General features: G+C 41.3%; 2 protein-coding genes across 3 annotated transcripts in view; one reads left to right on the top strand and one right to left on the bottom strand.

The window, feature by feature from the left end:
* The window catches only part of LOC310726820 (E3 ubiquitin-protein ligase TRIM21-like), a 100,027-nt gene that overhangs the window by 41,804 nt on the left and 45,729 nt on the right, over positions 1-12,494 (top strand). The gene's annotated exons all lie outside the window — the stretch shown is intronic.
* On the bottom strand, positions 3,479-11,222 carry LOC310726827 (E3 ubiquitin-protein ligase TRIM39-like). Its single transcript, XM_083542786.1, has 7 exons — positions 11,095-11,222; positions 5,470-6,053; positions 5,284-5,379; positions 4,941-5,174; positions 4,698-4,845; positions 4,515-4,541; positions 3,479-4,413 (listed from the first exon to the last, which is right to left on the bottom strand). The coding sequence occupies exons 2-7, from the start codon at positions 6,049-6,051 to the stop codon at positions 3,869-3,871; spliced, it is 1,632 nt and encodes a 543-aa protein (XP_083398912.1). The 5' UTR covers positions 6,052-6,053; positions 11,095-11,222; the 3' UTR covers positions 3,479-3,868.

The raw sequence follows: 12,494 nt of genomic DNA, 5'->3' as shown, positions 1-12,494 counted from the left end.
GCTTAAGGATCGGTACCAGCACACTCCTTCTCCATTCCTCAGGCATCTTCTCACCTTTCAAAATCCTGTTAAACAATCTGGTTAAAAACTCCACTGCTATCTCTCCTAAACATCTCCACGCTTCTACCGGTATGTCATCTGGTCCAACCGACTTTCCATTCTTCATCCTCTTAATCGCTGCTCTCACTTCCTCCTTAATAATCCTATCTACATCCTGCTTCACCAACTCCACATCATCCAACCTTCTCTCTCTCTGATTTTCCTCATTCATCAGCTGTTCAAAATACTCCCTCCACCTTCTCAACACACTCTTCTCACTAATCAACACATTTCCCTCTCCATCCTTTATTGCTTTAACTTTCAGCACATCCTTCCCAGCTCAGTCCCTCTGCCTGGCCAATCGGTATAAATCCTTTTCTCCTTCCTTTGTGTCCAACCTCTCATACAGCTCCTCATTTGCCTTCTCCTTGGCTTTCTAGCTACACTGTCCCCTGCCAACACCTTACAGTCTCCAATCTCCTTCAGGTTGCATCTCCTGCATAGCACATAGTCCACCTGTGTGCACCTTCCTCCACTCTTATACATCACCCTATGATCCTCCTTCTTCTTAAAATATGTGTTCACCACTGCCATTTCCATCCTTTTAGCAAAATCTACCACCATCTGCCCTTCCACATTCCTCTCATTAAAACCATACCTACCCATCACCTCTGTTCCCTTTACCTACATGTTCATTAAAGTCTGCCCCAATCACCAATCGTTCTTTCCTAGGTACACCATCTACCATTTCATCTAATTCGCTCCAGAATCTTTCCTTCTCCTCCATCTCACAGCCAACTTGTGGAGCATAGGCACTGATGACATTTATCATCATCATCATCCCTTCAACTTCCACCTTCACGATCATCACCCTATCAGAAACTCTCTTCACCTCCACTACACTCTTACGGTACTCTTCCTTCAGAATCACCCCTACACCATTTCTCTTTCCATCCACACCATGATAAAACAGTTTAAACCCACCCCCAATGTTCCTGGCCTTACTCCCTTTCCACTTGGTATCCTGAACACACAACATATCTACCTTTCTCCTCTCCATCATATCAGGGTCTCTCCCTTTACCCATCATAGTACCAACATTTAAAGTACCAACCCGAACCTCCACTCTCCTGCACTGCTCCTTTCCCTGCCGTCTCTGTAGACGTCTTCCTCCTCTCCTTCTCCTCCTTCGGCCAACAGTAGCCCAATTTCCACCCGTACCCTGTCGGCTAACGATACCTGTGGTGGTCGTTGTTAACCCGGGCCTCGACTGATCCGGTATAAAATTCTCATTTGTGATCCGCATATTTGATTTGGCACATGTTTTACGCTGGATGCCCTTCCTAACGCAACCCTCCCCATTTACCCGGGCTTGGGACCGGCACTAAGAGTGCACTGGCTTGTGCATCCATAATGGCTGGGTTACGCCCCCTATCTACTGCTTCGACTTATTACAGTTACATATTTTGGCCACAAGAGGGCAGAAAATCGCCAAATTAAATGCACAGACGCATTAAACCAGACAAGCCCAAACGATTTCCCATGAAGGACAAAAAATCCAATCTCCCTGAGGGCCGTGGACCGAAAGTAATTGTTGCATTATACTTGTATTATATTAAAATTATTTTTGCCATTTTATTGACGAGGCTCAAACACAGAGTACACGATTTCATTCTGCCTTCTTAATACAGTCCTGAATGTTGCTTACCGTAGCATTATACTGCCATCTAGTGGCCATCTTATCATGAAAAACGCATATCAGTACATATTCCCCTCTTTAATTTTAACTGTTAATTCTTTATATTTTCATACACAAAAAATATTTGAACCGACTTTTACCACAAATCACAAAATCACAAAACAATACAGATTGTACAGATTAAATTAGACCACAATATACAAAGTATATGACAGAATGTGTGAGTGTGTGGTAGTGCAGATAGCAGTATTGTGCATCACATAAGATGAAGTTTCTTTAGGACGTTTGTACAATATACAGCAGCAACTGTGTAACATATGAGGATGAAGCTTACGACAAAACAACTAATGTCAAGATCATGATAAAACAAGAAAGAAAAAAACAAGCAGGAAATAAAGATAAAATAATCTCTTATGACTTTCATAGTTTTAAGGGCCCTTGAGCAAGGCCCTTAATCCTCTGTGCTCCAGGGGCGTAGTTTAATGGCTGACCCTGCGCTCTGACCCCATTTTCCAAGCAAGCTGGAATATGCAAAGAACAAATTTCACCGTGCTCTAATGTATATGTGACAAATAAAGGCTATTCTATTCTATTCTTCTATTATTGTGGAGATTTTATTATGATTATAAATGTATTTATTTTGACTCCTAATGTTAGATTGGTTTACCTTTTTTATTTTGCACCCTACATACACTTGAGCATTACTTTCCAAGAGCTTATAAAAAGAGCATATTACTATCGTAATTACTTTTTTTTTATATTCGTTGCTATTAAAATCATAACATTTACTTACATATGAATATGCATGTGTTTGGTCGGTGAATCTGTCAAATAATTAAGCTATGGAAGAGAGATTTTAGGTTGAAAGTCGACCTTAATTTTTAAATATAGATAATGTATCAATAAAATATTTTAATTCCATTTTCAAAATGTGTCTATGGTATTGTTCACAAGGCCGTTCCAAATGGGGAGGTGTTTTAATTCCTATCCATGGAAGGAGTCTCCAGTGTCAGAGCTCTGTTTCAGTCAGAACAATAACCTCATAACAGATGAAGCAACGCAAATAGGGACATGCGATACGACCAGCGCTCATATTGAGGGGGGCTGGTGGAACCAGGACCACCTAATAAAGAATTTGGGACCCCACATGACAAGTAAAAAATAGACTTAGAGGGGTCCCTAAGATAATTTTAGTAAAATATATATGAATTACACATTTGATTACATTCAAGGAGTTAGGATATGGTACATTTCGTAAATTAATTATATACAATCATTCATGTTTATTTAAATAGTTGTCATGTCATTCAAACACACATCTAAAAACCGCCATACACGTGATATCATTTACTGCTTGTTTGGCGCCGCTATGTGAAGCAGCTATGAAATTTAGAGTAATAAAGAGAAAACTTACTGACTTTTTTAAAGGAATAATTTTCTGCCATTATTTTCTTTTGTTTTCTACAATATTTATTTACTCCATGTCAGGGATTTTGTTTTCAACATAAATTGCTAATTGTTCATTATTAATAGGTCTGGTTATGTGGGGGTGCTCAGACAAAAACAAGCCTCAATTAAAGCTAGTAGCCTCTATTTGGGGAAAGATTTTGGCAAAAAAAAAAAGTCCTTAAAAAGGCCCCTAAACACTTTCACAATGTTTTTGTGTTGTAAATAAAATTGTAAATAGCTGAACCTGAAATCTAGAACCTGCCTGTGTCTCTAAATTGGGTGTTTCCCCTGTACTTTCTATTACTATTGATAAAGCAACTCTTACACTAATTCATACCTGCAGGAATGATCATGTGCACAACTCCTGAAATATTACGTAAATTGAAAATATGAAGACTCTTGATTATCACACAATAAATGAACAGTCGGAAGGAGGAATATTTATTCTCAATCCCTTTTGCCAATGACTTAATTTTTTAATGAAAGAAACACAGCATCAGACAGACAGGAACATAAAGAACTCCAGAGTGAATCAGGAATCACATCTAACTCACACATTGTGGGACGATATATTATTACTGAAAATGAAGTGAGAGGGCACCCTCTGATAGACAATCGAAGCATTAAGGAGAGAGGGGGACAGAAAGAAAAAGTCGAACCATTTCACATTTCTACACTTCATTAGTTTTGATGAACAGAGCAGATGATCAGCAGGGCTGAATTTTTACCTCCATCATTAGTGCCGGGGCTGAAGAATGGATAAAGTTTCTCAGTGAAAGTCTGAGCAGTAAAAGAGTAGATATGAGATTTTGCATCAACATCATAGAAGGAGACCAGACCCTCCTCATAATCCACAAACACTCCAACCCTCTGAGGAGCCTGTTTCAAGGAGAGGGAGACAGAGGTAGATTCCAGAGCCTTATATTCAGTCTTATTCCTCAGAACCACACACCAGTATCCATCATCAGGGCTGTATGTAATATCTTCTTTCCTGTTAATAGATTCTCTGGAGACTCCTAAATCCCACTCAGTCTTACCTTTGACCTGCACCTCATAGTAAAATCTCCCTGAGGAGAATCCCTCCTTTCCTAACACACAAACACAAGTATCAAACCTCTCTGGATTATCAGGGAGATTCTGTCTTGTATCTCCATCATGTACCTGTTTTCCATCATCAGACAGGATGAGATCAGGATGAGCTGTATCAGGATCCAGAATCACGTCCACTGAGAGACAGAAACACAGCGTACATCAGTTTTATCATCACACAGTGTGTAACAGTGAAGAGATATAGATATAGTCATGTGATCAGTAAAAGCTCACAAACCTGCATATTGTTGAATTCTCTTCAGTTCTGTTTGGAAAATAGTTGTGGAAAATGTTACATAGATTACAGAGATTAAATACTTAATTCTTATTAATAAAATAAAAATATCTTTATACATTTCAGCTAAATGTAATTATTTCTTGGAATGAATCTTCTCAGAATAAACCCACAGTAAACACTTACCAGTTTCTTTAATCTTTTCCAATTTCTGACTGAGAGTCTCCTGAAGCTGAGCCAGAGCTCTCCTCAGAGTCTCCACACTCAGATGAGAGGTCATTGGGATGGAAGTCCAGACCTGGGTGTGTGGAAAGCTGCACAATGACGGGTAAATCTACAGTACAGCAGGAGAGAGGAGAAATCCCTCAGCATGGGGACCAACGTCCTGTCATGTGCTGCACTGCTATTGAGAAACAGATGAACTCTGACCTGAAGGAGCTGAAGGTGATCCTCAGTGTGTAAGAGCTGCTCCAGATTAGTCTTTCTCCTCTTTAGCTCACTGAGTTCCTGCTCCAGATCTTTAATGAACTCTTTAGCCTGCTTCTCTGCTGCTTTCTGCTTCTCCTCCATCACCTTAAGCAGCTCAGCCTGGCTTCTCTCAATGCAGCACATCAGAGCACTAAACATCTTCACAACATCTGCTTTCTCCTTCTCTGTCTTTTTCTGAAAGGTGACAAATCGAGATCAATCATTTCACATGAATGTATCATGATTCTCCTAATGTGTTGTATAAAAAAGTTCTTCTGTAGGTTAGTTACTGTAAGAGACTCACTTTATCGAATTCTACAGAGTGTATGATCTCCTCAATCTTCTTCAGTCGCTCCTGGATCTTCTGCTGAACTTCTGCTTGAGTCTTCACCAGATCATTCTGAGAAAAATATGCATCATGTGTTAACTCATGTCAGAGGTCTTATTTCTGATTTACAACATTATCTATTATAAATGTTCAGTCTCTCACCTTCTTCTTAACACTCTCCTCCTCTATAGGAACAGTGTTGTGGGTTTTGTGGTCTCCTTCAGTACAGAACTGACACACACACGTCTGGTCATCTCTACAGAACAGCTCCAGGGGTCTCTCATGTTTATGGCAGATGTAGTCCTCCAGGTTCTCCACAGGCTCCATCAGTTTATGTTTCTTTAATGAAGAAACTCTATCATGAGGTTCCAGATGAGTCTTGCAGTAAGAAGCCATACAGATCAGGCAGGACTTCACAGCTAAACACTGTTTTTTACAGCAGACCTCACAGAGGACCTGAGATCGGGTTCGTTTTTCTGCAGCTCTGCTGGATTTCACCTGAATTGACTTCTTAAATGGAGCAGCAAGTGCAGAGATGAACGTATTCACACGTAGATCAGGACGATTGGAGAATTCCTCCTTACACACTGGACACTGGCAGTGTCGACTGCTGTCCCAGATCTCTTTTAGACAGATCATACAGAAGTTGTGTCCACATGGAGTAGAGACTGGATCAGTGAACACATCCAGACAGATGCAGCACTGGAGCTGATCTTCACACAGAGCACTGCTGAAGGAAGCCATGACTGATATAGGAGATACAATGAGAGTGAAATTAGATCACAATAGACTTTACACATTACAATTCAATACAATAACCACAATTAATTTTTATTTTTATTTAACCCAGTCATTAGGGAGGCACAAGCCAGTGCCGGTCCCAAGCCGTGAACACATCCAGCGTAAAACATGTGCCAAATCGAATATGCGGGTCACGATTAAGAATTTCATACTGGATTGGTCGAGGCCCGGGTTACCAACGGCCGCCACAGGTGTCGTTAGCCAACAGTGTACCAGTGGAAATTGGGCTACTGTTGGCCAAAGGAGGAGAAGGAGAGGAGGAAAAAGTCTACAGAGACGGCAGGAAAAGGAGAACTGTAGGAAAGTAGAGGTTCGGGTTGGTACTATAAATGTTGGCACTATGACTGGTAAAGGAAGAGAGGTAGCTGATATGATAGGGAGGAGAAAGGTAGATATGTTGTGTGTTCAGGAGACCAAGTGGATAGGGAGTAAGGCCAGGAGCATTGGAGGTGGGTTTAAACTGTTCTACCCTTTTGTGGATGGAAAGAAAAATGGTGTAGGGGTGATTTTGAAGAAAGAATACAGTAAGTGTGTAGTGGTGGTAAAGAGAGTTTCTGATATGGTGATGAACGTGAAGCTGGAAGTTGAAGGGATGATGATAAATGTCATCAGTACCTATGCTCCACAAGTCGGCTGTGAGATGGAGGGTAAGGAAAGATTCTGGAGTAAGTAAGATGAAGTGGTAGATGGTGTACCTAAGAATGAATGATTGGTGATTGGGGCAGACTTTAATGGACATGTAGGTGAAATGAACAGAGGTGATGAAGAGGTTATGGGTAGGTATGGCCTTAAGGAGAGGAATGTGGAAGGGCAGATGGTGGTAGATTTTGCTAAAAGGATGGAAATGGCAGTGGTGAACACGTATTTTAGGAAGAAGGTGGATCATAGGGTGACCTATAAGAGTGGAGGAAGGTGCACACAGGTGGACTATGTTCTTGTAGGAGATGCATCCTGAAGGAGATTGGAGACTGTAAGGTGCTGGCAGGGGACAGTGTAGCTAGACAGCATCGGATGGTGGTCTGTAGGATGGTTTTGGAGGCCAAAAAGAAGAGGAGGAGAGTGAGGACTAAAAGAAGAATAAGATGGTGGAAACTGAGGGAGGAAGAGTGTAGTGTTAGGTTCAGGGAAGAGGTCAGACAGGGGCTCCATGGTGATAAAATGGTGCTGGATGATTGGGAAACTACTGCAGGAGTGAAAGGGGAGGCAGCTAGAAAAGTACTTGTTGTGACATCTTGAAATAAAAAGGAAGACAAAGAGACATGGTGGCGGAATAAGGAAGTGCAGGAGAGCATTAGGGGAAAGAGGTTGGTAAAAAAGAAGTGGGATAGACAGGGTGATGAGAAAAGTAGGCAGAAGTACAAGGTGATGCGGCAGCAGGTAAAGACGGATGTGGCAAAAGCCAAGGAAAAGGCATATGAGGAGCTGTATGAGAAGTTAAACACTAAGGAAGGAGAAAAGGATTTGTACCGGTTGGCTAGGCAGAGGGACCGAGCTGGAAAGGATGTACTGCAAGTTAGAGCAATAAAAGATGGAGATAAAAATGTGATAAATAGTGAGGAGAGTGTGTTGAGAAGGTGGAGGGAGTATTTTGAGCAGCTGGTGAAAGAGAAAAATGAGAGTCAGAGAAGGTTGGATGATGTGGAGTTGGTGGAGCAGTAAGTGGATAGGATTAGTAAGGAGGAAGTGAGAGCAGCGATTAAGAGGATGAAGAATGGAAAGTCGGTTGGACCAGATGACATACCGGTAGAAGCGTGGAGATGTTTAGGAGAGCTGGCAGTGGAGTTTTTAACCAGATTGTTTAACAAGATTCTGGAAGGTGAGAGGATGCCTGAGGAATGGAGAAGGAGTGTACTGGTACCGATCTTTAGGCATAAGGGAAATGTGCAGACCTGCAGAAACTACAGTGGAATTAAGTTGATCAGTCACACCATGAAGTTATGGGAAAGAGTAGTGGAAGCAAAGCTGAGAGAAGAAGAGGTGAACATCTGTGAGCAACAGTATGGTTTCATGCCAAGGAAGAGCACCACAGATGCCTTATTTGCTTTGAGAATGTTGATGGAGAAGTATTGAGAAGGACAGAAGGAATTGCATTGTGTATTTGTGGATTTAGAGAAAGCGTACGACAGAGTGCGAAGAGAGGAGTTGTGGTATTGTATGAGGAAGTCAGGTGTGTCAGAGAAGTATGTGAAGGTGGTGCAGGACATGTATGAGAACAGTGTGACAGCAGTAAAGTGTGCAGTAGGAACGACAGACTGGTTCAAGGTAAAGGTTGGACTGCATCAAGGATCGGCCCTGAGCCCTTTCCTGTTTGCAGTGGTGATGGACAGGTTGACGGACGAGGTCAGACAGGAGTCTCCCTGGACTATGATGTTTGCAGATGATATTGTGATTTGTGGTGAGAGTAGGAAGCAGGTTAAGAAGAGCCTGGAGAGGTGGAGGTACGCGCTGGAGAGAAGGGGAATGAAAGTCATTAGGAGTAAAACAGAGTACATGTGTGTAAATGAGAGGGAGGGCAGTGGAGTGGTACAGTGCGGTTGCAGGGAGAAGAGGTGGAGAAGGTGGTGGAGTTCAGGTATCTGGGGTCAACAGTGCAAAGTAATGGAGAGTGTGTTAGAGAAGTGAAGAAAAGAGTGCTGGCAGGGTGGAGTGGGTGGAGATGAGTGGTAGGAGTGATTTGTGATAAAAGGGTATCTGCAAGAATGAAAGGGTAAGTTTATAGGACTGTGGTGAGACCTCCAATGTTGTGGTTTAGAGACAGTGGCATTGAGTAAAAGGCAGGAGGCGGAGCTGGAGGTAGCAGAGCTGAAGATGTTGAGGATTTCGTTCGGAGTGACGAGGATAGACAAGATAAGAAATTAGTTCATTAGAGGGACAGCGCATGTAGGATGTTTTGGTGACAAGGTGAGGGAGGCGAGACTGAGATGGTTTGAACATGTGCAGAGGAGGGACATGAATTATATTGGTAGAAGAATGCTGAGGATGGAGCCACCAGGATGGAGGAAAAAAGGAAGGCCAAGGAGAAAGTTCATGGATGTGGTAAAGTAAGACATGCAGGTAGTTGGTGTGAGAGAGGCAGATGTAGAGGACAGGGTGGTATGGAGACGGATGATCCGCGGTGGCGACCTCTAATGGGAGAAGACGAAAGCAGACGAAGAAGAATTTTTATTTTTATTTGTTCCCTTCACAATCTCCTTCACTTCCATCATCAAAATCAAAACTGCTCTCCAAGTCCCCCACAAAATTTCAACTCCTCTCATTTCACAACCTTCTTTGTTTCTAAGACCAAAAGAAATCACATTTTCCAACCCAACATATCTGTCACTCCTGGCCATGGTAAGAAAGTTGGAGAAACTGAAGCATCGGAAAGATTCAGGGATTTGACAGAATCAGGCTCAGTGTAGAGAAAGCCTGCACTAAGCAGCTGTGTTAAAACCTTCAGCAGCTCTTCAACAGAGCTTTCAAGAAGAAAACATATCAGAGTTGTGAAAAACATCCTGCCTGTTTCATGTACCAGAAAAACCCCAAATCCCTCATTCCTGATCAATTACAGACCCATAGCCCCTACAATTCATGAATGAAGGTCACAGAGAGACTGCTCCAGCTTAGACCTCAGATCAGCTCTTTAAGGGACACCTTGCTGTTAATCTACCAAACAAAGGTAGGAGTCGGTGATATTCATAATATACATCAAGAAAATTTGTGAACTTCAGCTCCTCTAGTCCAGATAAATGCTGCAACAGAACAGGAGTTATGAGGACACCTGTCATGTTCCTATAATACCAAATGTCCCTTAATACTGGCATGTAATTAGGTCAATTGTCACCATAAACCACTGTTTTTTTCTTTCCTCTACACCGTTTATGAATTGACCTTTTAATGCTCAATGATCTGACCCTTCGCCAGGCTGGTAATTCCACTGATTGTGGTCCTCTTCCTCTTGTAGTCCACCACTATCTCTTTGGTATTGGTCGCATTGAGGGGCAGATGGTACCCCCTTCACCCCTTAATAAAGTGTTTGACCACATCCTAGTACTCTTCTTCCCTGATGCACCAGATCACATCAGAAAGTTAGAACAAAGAACATACTTGAAATTCTGTATGAAACTGGCTAAATCTGCCACAGAGACATTTGACACGACATAAATTTGACATACAGTGACTGTGCAGAGAGTGGCTCGAGGTGTTTTGAGTGAGAAGAACATCACTGGAAGACGACGAGAGACCAGGAAGACCATTCAGCAACATGTGCTTGATGATCGTCCGAGAACAATCCACATGATCTCACTTCCACACCATCCTACTCACCAGAATTGGCTCATGCCATTTCACTTCACCCTCTTCCTGAAGATGAAAATGCAGATCAAAGGTTGCCATTTTGACACCGTTGTGGAGATCCAGTGTGAATCGCAGGAGGTGCCTGACACACTTAAAAAAAAAAAAACGTCCAGGACACGTTCCAGAAGAACGCTAGGAGAACTGTATTACTGTGGAAGGGGACTATTCTAAAGGTGATCGTGTGTAAACTTAGATAAATAAAGTACTTTCTGTACTTCTGTACTGAGTCTCTGAACTCTTTGATACCTCGTAGGAAACTTCATGTGGTTTAAAAGACTTCTATATCTGAGATGTTTTGACCACATTTTCAGTGTATCACTGTGTCAGCACCAGTTTTATTAAATATTATGATTAACAAAATTATAAACACATCATACAATCATTATGAGCTTTTAATATTTGTTAAAAAAATTTATTTAAATATTGTTTGTTCCTCCCCCTTTATCGTTTCACACACATGAACTTTAAACACAGTGCGCGCGCAGACACACCCACACACGCACACACACACGCGCACGCACGCACACACAAATTTAGAAAACGCCCTTATCAAAGAGACGGAAAAAGGTCTCACAAGTTCACTTCCTCAAAGCTGCCCACTGTGACATAAAAGGAAATAAAGATTAAACCCTTTATTTATATACAGTTTACCTACTGTAACTTCAGTTCCTTAAAGAAATACTGCAAAAGATTTAAACTGGAGATTGTGTCCTGCTGCTCAATCCTGATCTTCAAACGCTTTCACGTATTACTTTCGTTTCTGCTAAATGACATATTTAGACCACGCCCCTTTTCGTCCCGCATTGACTTGTTACACAGTTACACATTTTGAGTGTAGTAAACTGTTTTAATGTAGTTCAACACTATTAGATTATTATAAAATTCAATTATAATAAAATGTATAATTTTACATTCATTATCTTCCACTTTCATAGATACATGTTGATTCATTTAATAATGTATCCTATAATCTATTGGTTTCTCGAAGTATGACGTATGAACAAGTTTAAAATGCATCTAAATCATCTCTTTCACACCCACTACCTGCATGTCTTCCCTCACCACATCCATAAACCACCTCCTTGGTCTTCCTCTTTTCCTCCTTCACTGTTAGCCCAGACAGTTAGTTTCTACTTAAATATTCAAGCATAATACACTAAAACAAAAACGTTTGATGACATCACTTAATAATTTTAAGTATATTCTACTAATTTGTTGGCATAGTGCAAATAATTTGAAGTACAATGAGCTTAAATTGAAAAGTTATTGAACAGACCACACCTCTTCTTCCCAGTTGTGACAACTGTCTATTAACAGAGTAATGAGCAGTTGCTCAAGGTATCAGTGTGTGTGTTTTCCTTATTTTAACAGTCTTTATTGCAGCTTGCTCTTACACACAAATACATACAGACATATAATACAAAACAAAAACAGTGCAAAACTTATTTCAGCTACGTACTGAGTCGAAGTTTTCTGTCTTTGTTGCGGTTGTGTGGATTCAGGCACTGCTGGCGAGGAACTGGAATGTGAGTATAACTCCGAGAGTTGTAAAAACCTCATTTAAACTTTTGCCATTTGACGGGCATTTTTAGACACTGGCTAACTTACCTGTGTAATGTATATTTAGCTAAATGTGGGGGAAGGGGTTTTGGGGCAGCGGTGGAAATTTTTTTTTACCATTTACCGGTTCGTTAGCTTTTTATCCACAACTAATCGATATCTAACGCTAGATCACTTTCTCGCGTGAGTTGCTGATCGTGTGCAGTAAACACACGATTTTAAACAGTTTCACTGCCTTTAGGCTTTCACCTGGCTGGCTGCAAGCGGCATTTTTTCCAAGAAGATAGCGGGAACACGTGCAGCTGTTTTTTACGCGGTTTACCGCGGCCTATTGTATCTGGTAAGTTCCATTAAGACAACTTAAGCGAATATGTGTATCTTAAGATGTGTATATGAATACCCTAATTCGCCGTAAACTAGGAAAATAATAAATGTGATGTCAGTGTTTAGACTTTTCCAGTCTTTTATGTTCCATAAGGTAAATGTTGTTA

Source organism: Silurus aristotelis (assembly GCF_946808225.1).
Source record: "Silurus aristotelis genome assembly, chromosome: 5".
NCBI lineage: Eukaryota > Metazoa > Chordata > Actinopteri > Siluriformes > Siluridae > Silurus > Silurus aristotelis.
The sequence above is the reverse complement of the archived record's forward strand: the minus strand, read 5'-3'. Positions and strand labels throughout refer to the sequence as shown.